This window comes from Callorhinus ursinus, unplaced genomic scaffold, assembly GCF_003265705.2.
Source record: "Callorhinus ursinus isolate GAN/ISIS: 27379988/994484 unplaced genomic scaffold, GSC_fseal_2.0 scaffold4, whole genome shotgun sequence".
In the NCBI taxonomy this organism is placed as follows: Eukaryota; Metazoa; Chordata; class Mammalia; order Carnivora; family Otariidae; genus Callorhinus; species Callorhinus ursinus.
In genome coordinates this window covers 98,508,099-98,527,993 of record NW_027397066.1, presented here as the reverse complement: position 1 = coordinate 98,527,993, position 19,895 = coordinate 98,508,099, and the positions used below count along the sequence as shown (strand labels likewise).

The 19,895-nt window shown below is 41.3% G+C and overlaps 1 protein-coding gene across 3 annotated transcripts in view; it reads right to left on the bottom strand.

Moving 5' to 3' along the window:
- Window positions 1–19,895, bottom strand: part of SYNPO2 (synaptopodin 2) — a 165,619-nt gene that overhangs the window by 14,914 nt on the left and 130,810 nt on the right. For 2 of the 3 annotated variants that reach the window (XM_073892185.1, XM_073892186.1), the window contains exons 3-4: window positions 19,055–19,869; window positions 14,390–16,569 (exon numbers count right to left, since the gene is read on the bottom strand). The exons of the other annotated variant lie outside the window; for it this stretch is intronic. In XM_073892185.1, coding sequence (XP_073748286.1) covers window positions 14,390–16,569; window positions 19,055–19,869 — 2,995 coding nt within the window. The remainder of the gene's footprint in view (window positions 1–14,389; window positions 16,570–19,054; window positions 19,870–19,895) is intronic. 3 annotated transcript variants of the gene reach the window in all.

Genomic DNA, 19,895 nt, shown 5'->3' with positions numbered 1-19,895 from the left:
TATGTGTGTCTGAAGTTCTTGAGCAACTATCCATTAAAACAAGCAAACAAAAAATAAAAAACTCTGGGGCAGGGATGGAAAAAGAAATGTCTAGAGCTGGGGCACCTGGGTGGCTCAGTCCTTAAGCATCTGCCTTCAGCTCAGGTCATGATCCCAGGGTCCTGGGATCCAGCCCCGCATCGGGCTCCCCGCTCGGGGGGAAGCCTGCTTCTCCCTCTCCCACTCCCCCTGCTTGTGTTCCCTCTCTCGCTGTGTCTCTCTCTGTCAAATAAATAAATAAAATCTTTAAAAATAAAAAAATTAAAAATTAAAAAAAAAAAGAAATGTCTAGAGCTTATCTCTTTGTAAAATGATTCCTAAGTTACACCCGTCAAAAAGTTAGAGAACTTTAACAAAGTTAAAGAACTTTGTTCTGGTCTATTTCTTAAACATTATGAGACACTTTCTGATAGTGATGTGCAGACTTTTCAGTTGCATCCTTGCTATTAACCTTGCCTGTTTTGGAAGTGATAAGTCTAATGCAGGTAAGTTCTTTTTAAAATTTAATTCATAGATCAACAATCATTGACCATCTGGAATCACACATGGGTATGACCTAGGCTAGAGCTTTTGTGTGTGTTGTAGCTGGGAGGAAAGTTATCTCCAAATTCTTTCATTTAAAGGGCCTGAAGGAGGTGGGGACAGGTGGGACCATCACCTACAATTTGTCAGTGTGGGTCAGTTATTCCCAGGCGAAATGCAACTTGGATATTATAACTAGTTGCTAAATGAAGTTCATTCTAGATCAGTACTTTTTTTTTCTTTTTGCAAAAAAATGAAGTCTACATGAGACCAGATGAAGTCTGACAATGCAGTGCATCCCCAACAATATAGTGATAGTTAAACATTTATGCACCATTCATAAGACAGGATTTTGACTTTGACCATGGTTCACAGTGCTAGGTAGACTACTGTAGAAGTTTAAAAAACAAAACAAAAGGACAACAAAACAGAGGTTGAACAGTGAAAGCGAAGAAGATACATACTAAATGGTTCTTTTTATAAAAGATTGCTTTCTGTATGAATGAACGGTACATTTGACATAATTTTGTACAATGGAACATGGGCGTTTTGACAGCAAAGGATGGAGATCTCGTGATGCAGGTGAAATGATAAGCAAAGGGTATTGGAAATTCTGCTTTACAGCATCACCAGCTGTTTCTCACCTTACTCCAGGGTGCCTCGTGGCTCCCTGAGGCCTAGAGGTCCCTCTGAGCTTCACAGTGCTCCCCCTTCTCAAGAAGTATCTGTGTATGTTTCAAGAACAGTCAGGAGGAATTATAATCACGCTTTACAGACACTAGAACCGAAGCCAATCATTCTAGTCACGGCTTGGAGAAAAGAAAAATTATTCTCACCTAAGCTCTGCTTTTCCTCATTAGAAAAATGATGTATTTAATTTTAAGATGCGTTTCCTGCAAATATCCTGGAATTGAAGGGGTAAGGAAGAAACAAATTTTGTGAGGTTTTAAACTGACCATGCTTTCTTTCTTTTTTCTTTCTCTTTCTTTCTTTCTTTCTTTCTTTCTTTCTTTCTTTCTTTCTTTCTTTCTTTCTTTCTTTCTTTCTCTCTCTCTCTCTCTCTCTCTCTCTTTCTTTCTTTTCTTTTCTTTTTTACGATTTTATTTATTTATTTGACAGAGAGAGACATAGCGAGAGAGGGAACACAAGCAGGGGGAGTGGGAGAGGGAGAAGCAGGCTTCCCGCGGAGCAGGGAGCCTGATGCGGGGCTTGATCCCAAGACTCTGGGATCATGACCTGAGCCGAAGGCAGATGCTTAATGACTGAGGCACCCAGGCACCCCAAAACTGACCTTGCTTCTTAAAAAGTATTGAACTACTGGGCACCTGGGTGGCTCAGTTGTTAAGCCTCTGACTTAGGCTCAGTCATGATCCCAGGGTCCTGGGATGGAGCCCCGAATTGGGGCTCCTTGCTCCGTGGGAAACATGCTTCTCCTTCCCCCATTCCCTCTGCTTGTTTTTGCTCTCTCGCTGTGTCTCTCTCTGTCCTGTAAGTAAATAAAATCTTTAAAAAAAAAGTATTGAACTACATCAAAATACTCACAAAACCTAAAAACCCAATTTTTTTAAGAAGATATTTATATATTATAGAATCTCAGAGGTGGAAGGGATTTGAGATCTGCAATCAAGCTTCATGAGGTACAGGAGTTCCTTTTACAACACACCTGGTAGGCATTGTAGTGGGAAAAAGCACAGGCTATGAAAACAGATGAACTTGGAGTCAGCTGGTGGGTCGGCCATCTTAGGACTAGCTGTGTGACTTTGGGCAATTTTCTTAACCTCTCTGAGCTCCAGGTTCCTTATCAATTAAAAAATGATAATTTTTCTCCAAACAAGGTTGTTATGAGAACTAAATTAAGTACATGTATTAAAGCTCTTAACACCTTTTTGTATGTCCAATATATATGTTAATTCCTTCTCCATCTCTTCCCCACACGATTTTTGAAGTTTTAAGTTAAACTGAAACTTATTGTCTTGTAACTTCTGTTCATTACTCCTAACTTTTCTTTTTCATCAATAGACACATTTACTCCCTCATCCACACCATAGTTCCTCAAATATCTAGCTCTCCTATCTCTTGTTGGTCTCTTCTCCTCCCACTGGTAAAAGTACAAACATTCATCTCATATTACGGAACTTCCAGATGTCACCATCCTTTTTTTTTTTTTTTAAATAAACTTTAGTGCGTCAAACATCTGAAAACAATGGTCTTGTTGGGATCAAAGCTGCTACTCAGTGGGTCTACTTGTCCCTTTGTTCTGTACATTCTTCTAGTATTTAAGCATCCTCTGACTGATTTTGCATTTTGTCAATCTACCACACCATTTGATCATCATAATGGAACGGCACAGCAAAAACATTGGGATTTTCCCTGGTGAACCTTAAAGTAAAATTTGGGGGGTTTTTTAGTTTTGAAAATTCTACAGTCATATTTGTTTTCCTTTGAAAAGGCTAATTAGCATTCAAAGTGCTCCAAAATTCTCCTTTAGCCTAGATCCCAAAATAAAAATGTTTTGATTACGACCAGAGAGATTTAAGGTAGTTATTAGTAAGAACATTTTTGACCGGAGATAACAGACTGTATTGCCCTACAGCCAAGGAAAGTCATACAATCCCTTTCCCCAGAGATAAGAAAAAACGGCCAAGGAATTTTGTACAGTCCCTTCTCTAGATGATAAAATTGTATGATTCTATTCCTAGAGATATTTCTTCTCAGCCTTGGTTAGAAGCAGGGGGTCCGATAAAATCACATCTGAAGGCCCTCTTTATTCTCCTATTTAAAAAAAAAATAAAGAAAAAGAACGTTCAGTGCAAATTATTCTCAAGTTTGAGAATGGCTGCCTGCGAAGCGCTTTGGGAGCGGGAAGAGGGTTTGCTGCCATCTGCTGGAACCCTGAGGTCAAGCCCGCAAGATTCGTGCTTCACTGCCTGCTCAGTGCAGACTAGGCCTCCAGAACAGTGGAAAGCAGGTGCCGTTTACAAGTCTGGCTGTGCCTGACTGGACAAACTGGAAAACTACTTATGGGTCTTAAAGAATAAGGTTGACTTAAGTGTTTTGTGTGTTAGAAAAGTGTTTTACAAAGTGCGGTTCACAACCATCAGCATCAGAATCACTTGGGGGTGTATGTTACAAGAACAAATTCCTGGGCCCCATCCAGACTGACTAAATCAGAATTTCCACCGTGGGGCCAGGAGGGAGAAAAAAAAAAAAGGTCTTAATTTCCCTCTGGGAACAAAAGTTGGAAAACGGTGTGTTAGAATCCTCTGAAGGCAATGGTTGGCTAAAACTAAAGTGCTGTATATAAAGGAAATCTTGTTAGTTGGTAAACTGAAGTGTAAAATTAAAATAAAAAATTCTAAGTGATCTATTTTGCTTTGCTCTTTATTTCAACAATAGCACCCACTCTGGGTTGTAACATTTCGCTGGCTGTTTTGTAATGAAGAATTAAAAATCTAGTTAGCTTATTAGGGTTTATATAAAGAATTATAATTGGCACCATCTGATAAGCATTAACGAGTAGTCAGTGGGCCAGACCATCAATTAACTCTTGAGTGTGATATAAAGAAAAAACAACTAATAATGGGAGGATTGGTATGACACTTAGCACTTTATTTATATTAGTGTAGCCTAGTCTTTGGTGATCTTGAGCTCTGGAGGACGGTTTTGTGACTATTTCATTACCAATCTGAGACATGTTAGGAGAAAACAGAACTAAGGGGTATGCAATTCAAGAAAAAGATCTAATTGTTTTTTTACTTTCCAAGAAAAAATGTAATTAAATGGCACAAAAGGAAAACAGAACTAAATCAATTTAAATGTATATGAATCAAAAGCAATTTGGGATTCAGATAAAATTTTCCGCCTCTCAGCTTGTTTTGATTTTTTTTTTTTTCCTCTTCAAGATTAGTCCCAACTTCCGCTTCTGACTCAGAAAGATTCTAGAGGCACACCAGAAAACCCACAAAAATGCCCTGGGTTTGAAAGGCAGCTGGAATTCTAGGTTCTTCCCTGCGTCAGTCACTCAACTTCTGAGAATTGTTTTTCATCCCTTGCTCTGTGAACTGGGAGTTTGCTCTGTTCAGAGAGAGGGTTCACTCTGTTTTTGGAAACCACTCATGCTTCTCAAGCAAGGGGATCAATTACTCTGAAACGGCCAGATTGCTGACCCTTTGTCCTGGGACAGTGTTCGGGAGGAGGGATAAGAACTGTCCGCAGCGCCTTCCGAGGTCAGCCAGGTTCTGTCAGAGCCCCAACTGTTGCAGGCCTGAATTGGGGTGGCCTCGGCAATCGGGTGGCCAGCTGTTCCATGTTCTGTGGCATGGGGCCTATTTAAGCTTCAACTGTCCTACCAGAACCTTCCTCAGGAGACCAACCACCCAAATTTACAAGCATCCCCCCACATAAGAATTCTCTGTACATTGCTAAGGGCACCACACTTGTTTTATTTAACATTGATACTTTGAATTGAACGCAGTCCCTTTCTAGCGGAGTCTCAAAGCTGATGTTAAGGTTTTAGGTTTGTTTGTTTGTTTGTTTGTTTTTTAATATTGTACCATCTCTTTGAATCCTGGTCTCATTTTGTATACCATTACAACAACACCAGGACAATAGGTGAAGACAAAGAAGAAAAAAATTGTCCAACAGGCTGAAGAGAGAGGAACATAGACATATAAAGATTCAGTAAGAAAACAGAAGACATAGCAACTTCTCAGTACAAGCCTCTTGAGAAGAGATTGCTTGTGTCAGTAGATGTATACAGACACCGTTTCCGCTTTTTCTAGTTTAGTTGTGTTTGATCCCTAAAACTGGGATGCACATTAACAGAAAAAAACAAATGAACTTGTCTAATGGTTGTGTGTGTGTTTTCCTCCTTGGAAGTTTTTGAAATAGTAGCTACTGTTTGTTAAGTGGCCTTTGCAATAACACTAGTAGCTAACACTTGTTGAATGCTTTCAGTTTGCCAGGCACTGTTCTATACCCCTAACACTATGAATTCATTTAACTTGCACAACCTGTGATGTGCACCCAGTACTGTCTGCATGTCACAGGGAGGGACACTGAGGCTCAAAAAGGCGGGAGCATCTGCCTAGAGTCTCCTTACAAGCCAGAGGCGGGCCTGGATACACTTACCCACTACAGAATGTGCCTCTGTACACTTGGGGTTGCATGTATGGTGAATTTCACTAATCACAGGTGAATTTCACTTAAGAAATGGTTCTTGCCATTTGCAACAACGTGGATGGAACTGGAGGGTATTATGCTGAGCGAAATAAGTCAATCAGAGAAAGACATGTATCATATGATCTCACTGATATGAGGAATTCTTAATCTCAAGAAACAAACTGAGTGTTGCTGGAGTGGTGGGGGGTGGGAGGGTGGGGTGGCTGGGTGATAGACATTGGGGAGGGTATGTGCTATGGTGAGCGCTGTGAATTGTGCAAGACAGTTGAATCACAGATCTGTACCTCTGAAACAAATAATACATTAGATGTTAAAAAAAAAGCAGATAGTAGGAAGGGAAAAATGAAGGGGGCGAAATCGGAGGGGGAGACGAACCATGAGAGACGATGGACTCTGAGAAACAAACTGAGGGTTCTAGAGGGGAGGGGGTGGGTGGATGGGTTAGCCTGGTGATGGGTATTAAAGAGGGCACGTTCTGCGTGGGGCACTGGGTGTTATGCACAAACAATGAATCATGGAACACTCCATCAAAAACTAATGATGTAATGTATGGTGATTAACATAACATAAAAAAAAAAGAAACGGTTACCTTTTTCATCCCCTAAACCAAATCATGACTTTTTAAATTTAAAAAAGGGGGGTGGGAATATTTTTCTGCATATTGTTCTTAAAATTTGAGAGATTTCTCTTCATCGCTATTCTTTTTTCCCTTAATTTGCCTGGTGTAAATCAGCACCACCCTAGTAGTAATATACAATGCTAGTTGGCTGGAATTGGGTGTTTGAGGAGTTTGGTCTAGTGCCAATTCTGTTCAATGGTAACTAGCAAAATGTTAGGCTTCCCCCCTATGTATTGAGTTATAAGCAAATAGGCCGACAGAAATAAAACTATAGCTTTTCTTCTCCCCTTGTACCTGTTTATAAGTGTCTATCATTTGGGGCTACCAAACTCTAAGAAATCTTAATATTTCTTACTTTGATTTAGAAGATTTAAAGTAACCTTTGAGTTATTTCTAAGGCAGGTAAAGCTTATCGCCCTGATGCCACAGTTCCTTTCGTCTGTGACCTTTGTCTTGTGACCAAGAGAGGTCATGTAGCCTTGTGATTAGTGAATGGCTCTGGTGCTTGACTGTCAGGTCTTGAGCCTTAACCCCACCTCCTCAGATAAGTTCCTTAACTTTTCTTTACCTCAGTTTCTCATCTGTAAAAAGGGATGATCATAATATCTACTTTATAGTCATTTTGTGATGACAAAAAAAGTCAAATGTTTTTTAAGTATCTAGAATGGCTTCTAGCATATAGGAAGCCCTCAATATCACCTTATTAGTGGCTCTATGATTTTTAAATTAAGGCAGTGGAGCCCTGCAAATATAATGAGGGGTTTTTACAATGAACTTAGAAGTTCATGTCTTCTCTCCTTGAAGTTAGTAATGGGAATGTTCAAACCCCTGTCTAGAATCCATTACACCAGTTCCTCAGGAGATGTTTTCAAAATAACAAGGAGACACAGTTGAAGAAAAAAAAAAGCTACTGGAAAAAACATAAGGTATAAAACTGTCCTTGCTGGGAAGTCTTTGACAGAAAAAACTGTTGAGAAATCTTCCACTGAGGACACAGTGGCTGGAAAGTTTTGCTGCCTCATGCATATCCAGGAGAGACTTAATGGAATGCTAAGATTTCAGTGACAACTATATTTTAGATTTGAAACCCTGAAAGTTTGTGACTCTCTCATTATTATTCTGTTTAGAATTATTCTTGTTGAAATGTCTTAAGTTATTATGGGTTTAGTAACAAGCCAAGCTGGGTACGGTTTCACTATTTAATAAGAATATAACCTGAATTACATGTAGTCAGAATGGCATGAAGCCTAGGAAAACACTTCCTTTTATGTAGAGATTCCGATTTTACTTTATTTTTTTAAGGGACATTCCTCCCCAATCTCAGCCCACAAGTACCACCTATTCATCTTAAAATAAGAAAATAAGAGAATTTGGGTAACTAGTACAAAAGCACTGTCAAATTCACCTTTTTTACTTATAAGACAGATGCTTCTTTCTCAGAGACCGGTTTTCACTTCCAACATACTATCAAAGCATCTGAGTTTATGTGCAATCTTCTGAAAGTAAGGGGGGTCGTTCTAATGTCATTCAACATGGTCAAAGTCACCTATAAAGCCTATACAGAGTAGGCTCTTGCTAAATAGTTTGGGGAACAAACCATTAACAGGTCTCAGGGAGTGGTATTTTGGGGTCTAATGAGACTGTGGAAATATGCTGTACGAAAGGGAAGGTCCAGGCTTGGATGTCAGACAAAGGTCTAGTTCCAAACCTAGCCTATGACTTAAAAGCTTAATGACTGCCGGACAAGTTGTTTAGCCTCTCCGAGGTTCAGACACCTCACCTGTAAACTGGGAATAATACCTTCCTTTCAGCATCATTCTGAGGAGTAAATGAATTCCACAGTATAATCAGTTACGAGTGCAAGTCCACACTGAATACAGAGTCCACTAATGAACACTATGTGATCTTGGGCAAGTTATTTAGCCTCTTCGTGCCTCTGAATCCCAACTATAATCTGTCAACTGGGGATAATGATAGTAGCTATTCCATAAGGACTACGGATTAAAAGACATAATCTGTGGTGATCACGTTTGGGAATGGAGGGAGGTGTGGCTGAAATGGGTGAAGGTTGTCAAAAGGTACATACTTCCAGTTTTATGATAAATAAGTCTGGAGAATACAATGGAGAGCATGGTGACTATAGTTAATAATGCTATATTGTATATATGAAAGTTGCTTAAGAGAGTAGATCTTTTAAAATTCTCATGACAAGAAAAAAAACTTGTAACTGTGTGGTGATGGATGTAACGCTTATCGTGGTGATCATTTCACAATAAATACAAATATCAAATCCTTATGTTATACACCTGAAATTCATATAATGTTACATGTGGATTATATCTCAATAAAAGAAAAGAGATAATCTATGAAAGAAAGATACTTGGCACAACTCAGGGCCCCAAATTTGTGTTCAGTTAATGTTAGCTATTGCTATAACTTATGGGAAATATTTAACACAGTTCTTGACACATAGTAGAAAGGTAATACATGAACCCCTCCCCCCACCACCTCCCGCCTTTTCCTCGGGCCTCATGAGGTTGTTTGAATGGCTGCCCAGGTTCCATCTCCATCCATGTAATCCTGCATTGGATCATAATACTTGACTCGAGGCCTTTGGGTGGTCTTGAAAACAGATTACTGCATCAAGTAAGGCTATCAAAGATTCCCTGCCTTCTAAAATGTCTGCTGAAGAACAAAACACTTTGCTGTTTGATATTTATTCCCGAGAAGAAAAATTTTCTCAGTTTATTCCTAGATTGCACACTACTTTTCAACTCAGAGCTAGCTGCAATCCTTTGTTTTTTGGTTTGGTTTTGTTTTTCCATGAACGAATCATAGAACAAAACACTTTACTGTTTGATATTTATTCCCAAGAAGAAAAATTTTCTCAGTTTATTCCTAGATTGTGCACTACTTTTCAACTCAGAGCTAGCTGCAATCCTTTGTTTTTTGGTTTTGTTCTGTTTTTCCATGAATGAATCATTAATAGTTATCAAGGAGCTCAAGAAGTAGAGGCTGTGAAAGCAGGATTCCTCCATGGCACATACAAATGTTATTATTCTGGGTATTATTAGTGTTATCAGGTAGAGGAAGGAAGGTAGGCTGGAAAGTAAGTCCTTGGGACCACTTTTATTAGGGACCCTGAATGTATATTTCACTGGTCAAAAAACACACATAATTTAGATAAACATGCCAAGAATGAGGTAACAGGGGTAAAAGAAATTCTATGTATCAATAACAAAAAATGACTTAAACTATAGGACCCCGTAATAAGCCTAACTTTCTTTATACTTGAGATATACTTTATTAGCTAGCAAACCTTATATAAAATCAGGAGTCTGAGAAATGTCTGACAGGATTTGATATTTTCAAATTAAATTTTTTCTTCACTCAATTGCCTCTGAGCAATAAGCTCTGTGATTTCCAAGTGCCAAGAGGTAATTTAGTGTGCAGATATACATACCATAGAAACATATTAATTTTTTGAAAATTTAATAAACTGGCTGTACGTGATAATGTTAAGGAAAGAATAAGTCTGATTTGGGGGCTCTTCCAGAAGACTGATTTTTATTGGCCTGTTGCTCCATAGGATAGACTATAATTTTCATACTTTTTTTTTTAACCGTGGAGGAAGAAACGGAGACTGGCCTCTTTTAGTGATTTTGCCTGGTGTTTGGGTCCTGTGGGAATTTGTGAGTTTGCTTTATGGCCTTTGGCCAACCCTGGTGGGAAGTCTAGAGAAGAATTCAATTCTGCTTTTTCCCAGAATACTTGTTGACGAACTTAGTAGTACTGAAGTGTTACATGAGTCTTTGTGTCCCCCAGAGTCCAGTGATAAGGGGACATGAGACCAGTGAGGGTCAGTGTGTCTGGGAATATAATGTTGGTTCTTAGAATTTATATATTTTTCTCATGAACTCTTAGCAATCTTTAAAACAAACTCAACAACTCTGATTTTAGGAGGGAATGAGCACCCTTGCTGCCCACTGCTTCCCTTTGAAGCATTTTAAGCATTTAGCTTTTCAGAAAACAATCACTTCTTGTTGATAACCATGACTTCAAACAGCCTTCCTGCTGAGCCGGTTGTGACTCATAAAACAGCAGTGGATTTCAGGAACTTACCCTTAGAATACGGGCGCTTGCAGCTTCTCAACTTTATAACTGGATAAAATGATACACAGCAAGGGCTTTTGTCTGAAAGGTTAAACCCACACTCAGACACTAACAGTCCTGTGTCTTCTTGGGCTCTTAAGAGGCTGGAAGTGCCTACAGAGTGTCAGTGTTTGATATGCCTGTCAGCAGCACAATGACCTTCAAAGTTCTTTAACCTAGTAGCTGTAAATAGGACAGTGGTCCCAAGTTTGCTAGTCCACACCCCATTTGTTTTTGACATCTCAGGTATGACTCTCACTGCCAACCTAGAATTCAGGCTGTGTGATAATACTCAGCTGCCCTATGAAGAAGCCCTCTTCTAGAAAGGGGTTGGCACGATCTAGAAGAATTAAAGAACCCTGACTTGCTTGAAAGAACTATGTGTAACTTGGATCAGTTTTCCTATAGTTAAATGAGTTGCTTCTTGTGCAGATTAAATGAGATACATGTTACCATTAACAATCATGCTAGATATATTTTGAAGTACAAACTTTTACATGCTCCAGAATGATAACCCAAATGTGTCTTATAAAATACATGCCTAAAAACTTATGCTTTATGCTACCAATGAATAGTCAAAATGCAGAAACAGTGTGATTCTTCCTCTCTCAAAACAGAATGTGTTTTTATCAAAATATTAGAAACAAAATCATAAATGTTTTAAGATTGAAGTGTCAATGCTCAGACTCCCAGTCTTACCAGTTCTGTGATTCAGTCTATTCTCCTACAAGACTGAGAGGCTTATGCTGTATTTCAATTTACATACGCCTCTCTTCCTAGAATATCTAGTGTTGTGTATGTTCGTCATGGCACAATGGTCCAGGAAGAGAGGTTTGAGACATTGTTAAGGGGAAACTCATGGGAAAAAAACTGAATGAGATCCTGCAACAAGTCAGTGACTGTGACTACATTTTATTTTATATCCCAGTGCCTGTAAACCATGCAGTGGATTCCTTGGGATAAGGTACATAAGGCACCGAACATAACACAGGCACTTAGTACATGATCATTGCTATGGCGTTGATGATGAAAACTTGACTTCATCGGTGCTCTGCCTAGAAACTAAGCTGACAAAGGACAAGGGAAAAGGCAAGGTGCTAAAACTAAACCAAACCTGCCTCCTCATACCCCACAACCAACCAGTCAAACATCTGCTACCACAACAAAGCAAACAACACCCAGATTGCAAAGGGTGCCCGGTGGGCGGGAAGCTGAGGTCATGAATTCTAAGTCTCCCACCTGCCACACTGACATCATTCCCATAATTCCAACCTGAAAGGTGGTACATACAGCTTATTCTGCATGCAAGTTCCCAGGAGGCTCTCTGATTGAGGAGAAGAGGCAAAGGGAATCCCTCTTACTCCAGGGTGCTGGCTCGGGCCTTTTCTTTCCCCCAGCCTCACAGTGTGGTTACACTCTGTCATAGTGGTTACACTCTGTCACAGATACAGTTCGGGAGGATTCCACCCCTTCTCCATAATGTAGGACCATACGATTCAAGATGAGACCTATGCTTCCAGTTCCCAGTAGAGGTTGTGGATGCTTTGATTGCATGCCTGGCATGTTTCTTAGAAGCGTTTTTGGGCACCCTATGACACTCCCAGTTATGCTAGTGGTGTATTTAGTCATCAACTCCAAATAGTGGCTCTGCTAAGATTGCCACCTGTCCTACAGGAAATGGACTGAAAACACTTCTCATTCCTACATACCACAAACCCCTGGACAACTGGGAATACTTGTGGGTCATTACCAGCCCAGGCTACATTTGAACTGGTGATCTCAAATTAACTATCCTGTGTTCCATGATCTTTCCTCTACTTCATACTTCATTCTTTAAATGCTATGTCAAGAATGCAAAGTTATAAAAATGATCTCCTTTCCTGCTTCACCTTATGAAACCTTTTTTGGTTGTCCTATTAGAAAAGAATGCAAAATGCACAGCATTTAACAGACTTCCTTTGCAGGGAGCAAGTAATCCAAACAATAGTGTTATATAATGGATAGATTGCTTTTTCCTTTACCCTGTATTAATCTTCCTAATTGATTTCCAAAAAAGGCAAATGAGGGACCTAGCTGCATCCTGTGGTTGTAACCTCTAGGTAAACTGCCACCAAAAGGCAATGGAAGATTTTCCAGAAAAAAAGCAAAAGAAACAGCTCCATTGTCCTGTAGCTGACTTAACTCTTTTTGTGTGTTCTGTCCTGGAGGTACAGACAAATAAGTATGCTCACAAAAGGAAATTCAGAGGTTTGAGGGAGCAACAGAAGAGAAATATCAGAGAAATGACTTAGGTCAGAACAGTCCTACAGGGAAGATTATTTTTAAAAATACGTACATTAAACAGATAAAGAAGGAAGTGATATTTTAATAGGATAGTGAAAAATAGCAGGTTGACAGTGATAGCAGTAAAAGAACAGGAATACAGACATTTTCAGAGGATTAAAATGGTACCATGTACCCTCAAAGCCGGCAAGTTTTTATAAGAGGTCTCTAAACATATCTCCTGTATTGAGTAGATGGTTTTCCTCGGAGCTGTCAAAAACGCTTTGTGGCTCTCTACATTAATTCCTGTTGAATATTTTCCATGGTTGGTCAGACTTGGACTTAAAATAGATATGAGGAAGGTCTTCAGGTTTACCGTCAGCAACATTATTAACTTCATAGGCAGCCGGATGACGGCATGGTGTGTGACCAATCCAAATTTACAAGGTAACCTTGCCTGAATCCTCCTGGTCCATCAAATATAAATTACAAAGTGAAGGTGCAAGAATAGAATTGCAAGGAACAGTGGGAGAAGCAGTGGCCAGGAAGCAAAACAAACACAAGGAAAACAATCTGTGAGGTCACTCAGAAATGATGCTAATCATTGTGTGTTCTCACCCTACAGCCTCCGCACACATGGGGTTCCTCGTGCTTCACAATCAGCCCCTGTAGTCGGTAACCCTTCATGCCTCAATCGCGTGCTTTCCCAAGGGAAAAGAATAGTCTTATGTACCTTTATCTGCAGCCTGCTCACCCTCTTTCACATTATTACTTTATACTGTACTCTACCACTTGCCTCGGCTGAAGAACACAAACTTACACTTTCATGGGCAATTGGAGATACGCTCACTTCGTTTCTTAAGCAACTGGGAAGAGAAAATGGAAATCCGTCTCTAAGGATAATTATCCTTTTTGCCCTATCTCATTTACTTTAAGGAAGTCTTCTGAAATGAGTTAATACATAGAAAACCTAATACATAATAAGTGCTCAGTAATCACTGACACCTTCTTCCTCACCCTTCTGATTAAACTATGTACATTTCAACAATCCCCAAAGCACCTCCTCTGCAACATCAAACAGGTGGCTGAAGTTGACAGACCAGAGCTGATCCCTGTCCTCAATAAATTTCTTATCCCTTACCACTAGTAATAGAGATAAAGCACTACCTAAAAAGGAAATCTCCGTCAATACGTGTTATATTTTCACTACATTTGACCCTTTTCACCATAGAAGCATAGCTGTTATGCTACATAAAGGCTGTGTGCAATGTGTGCTAACACCGATCACTGTCTTTCTTGTGACTAAAGCATAAATCCTAAGCATCCTGCTTACTTAATATAATGGCACATGTCTATTTTGGGGTGCTCCCATATTTTTTAAGTGTGCAAAGGAGATAAATATGTTTTAAGTCAATCTGAGTTAGATTTTTGACCCATTAAAAATAGTATGCTCCTTGGACCCAGATTGGGAAGTGACATCTGAAATTAAGTAAGTTGAGGACTTGCTAGGCATTCTTGGGGACTCAAGTAACACTGCAAACAACTTGTTTCAAGCAAAGTGGACACTCAGCTTCGGCTACAAGATTACTCTTCCGCTATAGATGGTTTCCACACCTGAACTGGGACACCACTTCTCTTGGCTGAGAACTTCGGCCTCGGTGCCACAAAGTAAGATGTAGTGGCTGATTCTTGCTTGGAAGAGGTGGCAATGCCCACGGGCACTGGGGATGCGCTGACCGGTGAGGTGGCCTCTGCAAAGAACGCAGACGGAGAGCTGTATGCGGGTACCGAGTACACAGAGGAGGCCTGCGCTGTAGTGGGCGAGGCAGCATTCACGGGCCGGGGAGGAAGAGCTTGCTTCATGGCTGGCACTGGACTGACCTTGGCGGACGACTTCTGGAGGAAGCCATCCTTTGCATCTGGAGGTTGGAAAGTAAACAAGGATGCGTTTAGCTGATATGGTTGGTGCTTCATGACGTCCAAAGCATTGAGGGTTTTTTTGCCCTTTTTCTTGCTTGTCTTGGAGGCCTGTGGGGCTGAGGACTGAGACTTGAGAGCAGCCAGAGGGTAGGAGGGGGAGTGGATAGGATTGTAGGCCACAGGAGGAGGTGCGCGGACGTTGGAGGAGTACTTCCAGCCGGCCGGTAGGGACGGAGTGGGAGACTGGGCGCGAGCAGCATGGGCCTGCACCGTGTCTGAATCGACCACATACTTCTCCATCCTCGACTGCCTTTTCGCAAAGAGCTGGGCTCCTTTCCCACTCATTCCTGGAAGCTCATTGGATGGTCCCGGGGCACCAGCGTGAGCCGCGTTCACTGTTGCTGTGGGAGCTGCTGGCTTAGGTGTGTAGCTGGGACTGGCTACTGCTGGTTGTGGTCCTTTGAAGGGACCAGCCAGGGTCAGAGCGCTCGCGGGCCGGGCAGGAGCGTGGGCAGGCTGGGCTATTTTGATGGAGGAGACACCGGTGCCCTGCGACGGGTTGGACGTGGGGAAGGCAGGAGGTTGGGTCGGAGGCACGCCTGGGGACCAGACCGGAGACACTGGAGTTCCTGGTTGGGAGGATGAGGACTTGACTGCGGGTTTCGGAGCAACAGGAGGCGGAGTCTTTTGTTTTGCGGAGGAGCTCTGCATGAAATTACAAGCCTCTGCTCCTAAACTGAGGTAGTCTTCTTCGGGTCCGGAATCGCCTCCGGCTCCGGCGCCCTTTTTGCCTTCCGAATTTTGAAGAAGTGACAAGAGTTCAGGATTTGGGCTTACTTTGGGCTCTTTAAAAGTGAACATGGGCTTCGTCGTGCTTCTCCTTTTGGCCTCCTGCAATATTCCTGTTCTTTTTGCGGGCACAGCGATCCTTTCATCCCGGGAGGCTATTCGCTCAGATGAGTCGTAAAAGGCTGGCTGGGACCAGGGGGCAGGCTGGGGCCACGGAGGAGGCTGTGCCGGGCCGGCTACCGGACTTGATACCGCTCTGGAGAAGGCTTCAGGTGGAGGTGTGACTGCAGAATAAGGTGGAGGCGCCGGAAAGTCTGCCATGGGACTTGCCATGTTTCGGGTTGGGGAGAAGGGGGTCGCTGGCTGGTTCACAGACCCCGGGAAGGGTTTGGCTGTTCTGTTCATAGGTATCATCCTCTGGGCCTCTGCTGTTTCGGACACCCCACTGAAGCCATTCTGTTGGGGCACGTGGCCATGACCATGGCTCACCTCGATGTAGCTTCTGCTCACAGAGCTCTGCACTCTTACAGATTCTTCCTCCTTCCTTTGGTAAGAAGCCATGGTTCTCAGGCCCTCCGACTGTGCAGCATCGGGTTCTCTGCTTGGCACTCCACCCACCCTCTCCTCCTCTTTTTGGGCTGCGATCTGATCCATTCGTTCCCTCCTCTTGGCAAACATGAGGGCGCCCTTGCCTGAGGTGTCTGGCAACATCTCCATCTTGTCGCCTCTGTTCAGTTTCTTCTCGATGTCCACTAGTCCAGAATCCCAGTCAAAGTTCACAACTTGTGCGCTGTCGTCAATGTCAGACAATAACTCTTCATCCACCTCTGAGTCACTCGTGCCCAGAAAGGCTACTTCACAGGTATCCTCTTTGTCACCTTCCTCCTCGTCTGCCTCCCGCTCAAGTTCGCCAGTGCCGTAGCTGACTAGGGTGTATTTCTTGGCCCGCCTACGACGCTTCTTAAACATCAACACCCCCTTGGAGTTGGGGTTGGGGGCATCTGTAAGAAGGAGGGCAATGCTTTTGCATTTAGATTTTGCTTCTTTCACCTGCTTTTCTGATAGGCTTTCACTCCTCCTGAGCCCTAGGGAAAGGACAAAAAGTAAAGTGAGTTGATGAATTCCAAGAAGACCTCATAGCAACCCAGAAATCAACTCTCCTGGGAGAAAGTAGATATGGAAAAACATGCTTACAATTGGCTGCTGAATTTTGAAGCAATCTAACTCATTTCTCTTTCTTATTTCTTTTAAAATGTATACTTTTATGATGGTATACAATGAAACATATAACTCTGCGCAATGGTCTGTTTCACTTGCTCATATAAATACATCTTTCAGTATGGTGATTAGAATATATGCAGCATATGGATCTTTCTACTTTGACAATAAATGCTGGCTACTAAATGTGAGTCAATAGGATGTAATCAAAACTAAAAAGGAAACAATTTAAGGACATAATATATTCTGAAAAACAAGGTAAGACATACTTTGTACTTCCGTATTTAAAAAATAAAATGTCAATATAAAACTGTCTCCAAGCATTTTTTTAAAAAGTGGGAGTGGGTAGGGCAAGAAACTGTTATTTTGAAGTGTTTCAGTGTAATGAATTTAAATATTTAAGTTTTCTTCTTCTTCTTCTTCTTCTTTTTTTAAAACTCTGACATCTCCCCAGAGTCCTTGTATTCATGGTGACTGGATTAATATAAATTCAAAAAACTAAATGAATACTAATTGAAGGCACTGAATCAATAATTGCTAATGATTTGGAACACGGGATCATTGTGAAAACATGTAAGAAATTCAAGCTACTAAAGCTGTCTAGATAAATTTGTTTGAAATGGATTGCTATTTTGGAAATATAACACTGCTTCAGTCGCAGCAAGAATAAGCATAAATCTTAAGGAAATTTAAAAATTATGTGACTAGTGACCCTCTTAATTGTGGGTAAAAGCTGATGCAGAAATTCAGTCATTTAAAATGAGAGTTTGACAGTTTTAAAGTAACAAACATTTATACTTAAATTTTTTATTTTCTCATTACTGTTATACAAAATAAATTGGTGGCAAACTAATGTATAGCATCAGTTAATTGTCATCTGTTAATTGTCATCTGTCATCAGTTAAATGTCATCATGTATTTAACGATAATGAGCATGATTCACAAGCAAGTTTTGAATTCTTCAAAATAGTTCAGTGGAAATTTCAGAAAAACTTTTTGAATATTTTATGATTGGAAATTAGTTTCTTTTTTTTTGTCCCTGGAAAAAAATCAGACTTCATGATTCGTTTTTTTTTTTTTAAATAAAATAGAATCAGAGTGAATAGTTTTCTAACAAAGTTACAGATATTTCCTGGCAATCGAATTTTATTTAGAGAAAACAGTAAAATACGTAATCATTACTAAATGTAACTCCTTTTTTTGACCAGTGTTATACAACTTCCTATTAAATTGACAGTCACAGTTGCACAGTTGTTGCTCACTTCACTGCCAACATGTAAAGTATGGGAGGGATACCTTAACACACTTGTTTAATATGCCACAAATGTGATGCTTCAAGTCTAAGGACGATTAACAGCACTTGCCAATAAAGCTACAAATGGCTATGCTAAAGATATGCTTGGAAGGGAATAATGAGGGGTTAGAAGATTTAATATAGTACTTTGAATAACTGAGTTCATTACCATTGCATATCATTCATACCTTCAAGTGCTTTTGCTAGTCAGCCTTTACCTCCACAAATGAAATTCTAAAATTAGTTTAAAAAAAAAGAAAAAGAGAGAGAAATAACAAAAATCATAAAACCTAACTGACACTCTTATCTTCATTCTCCTTTCTGTAATCAGTCCCTTGGGTAAAACAAAATACCGTAGACAGCCTTGAATTTAAATATATTTTACATTTGGGGACATTTAAATGCCTCCACGGGGCCCGGGAGACTGACTCGTGTGTCTAGAAGGTAGATGAAATTCTTTGCAGTCGAGTGAAGACATACAAAACGGAGAGGATCATGTAACTGCTCAGTATGCCACATGTCCTTGTCTGTCAAACTCACTTCTGCAAGCATCATCAAGCTGCACGACGATTTTTTTTTTCAAAATGAGGATCTGCTTTTAATATCAGTGGTGGAGCCTGTATTTTCAAGACACCACTCAGCAGCAGACTCAACCATTTTTGACATTTAAACTCCGAGTCCACCTGACTTCAGATACTCCCCTCTGCTATTTTACCTGAAATCTTACAACATTTTGAGACAAATCAAAGAGACGTGTTAACAACATTATTTTCTTGAACAGCTCCTGGCCCTTTGGGGGTAAAAGAAAGTGCCTTAAATACATTTAAATCTATGACAAACTTCCAAATTATTGCCTCCTTCATTTCAGAAATTGGTGTTCCCCATAATTTCCCATTTGTTATTCTGTGCATTAATAAAAAAAAATTTTAACCACAGAGAGAGACATAAGAAAAATCTTAAAAAGAAAAAAAAAATCCATGTAAGTGAAGTAGCAGCAAAATGTCCTAAGCTCCCAGGGCCCTTCCAGTAGCCCAGCGGGGGCCCTGGGCAGGACTTACGTGCGTGGCGCGCTCGGTGCTTGTGAGGTCGGCTGTGATCCCTTTCCGAGCGTGGATCTTCTCCCTGCTCTGTGCCTTCTGATGAGACTGCAAAGGATACCAGAGAAGGAGGTGCTTCTGACTGCCCTCCTTCTACTGGAGAATCCACACACCCCTTTCCTGCCTGAAGCCTGCACCCTTCCGTCTTCTGCCTGTCCAAGCAGTCGAGTATCACTTCCACCCGGGGCAGCCCCGAGTCTCCTGCTTCACTTCCCTGGATCACTTTTAACTCTTTGCCACTGGAGAGCTGGATTATCTTGCTGGACCTCAGAGAAGGCTCCCCTTTCTCCTTCGTGGGGACTGAATTTATGTGGACGATCCCACTGTGGTGTACGTGGGGAGGATCTGGGTCAGGAGACTTGGATTTTTCAGCTCCCACGAGAGCCACCACAGGGACATTCGTGACCTTGTGTCTCTCTTGTGAAAGGGACAGTTGTAGCTCAACCACAGAGCCTGGCTGCCCAACTTCTGCCTTCTCCCTTAAGATAATCTCCTCTGCTAAGCGTCCTGCTTGGGAGTCAGGCATAGGGGGAGCCACATGGTAGCTCAAGCCTGTTTCTTCTTTTATGCTCCCAGAAAAACCAGGACCACTCCCTTGGTCCTCAGCTAGAGGAGCCCCACTCCTGACTGAGGCAACGTACAACTCTCTGTGCTGGCTCTTTGCGGCTGGTCGAATCTGCAGGGTGGTACTTTCCACGCGCCCCTCATGGGTGAGATGCTCGGGGGGGTTGTTTTCAGTTTCAGAGATGGAAGTCTCATTTACTCCACTGGATGGTCTGCACACAGAAAAAGCAGTCCAGAA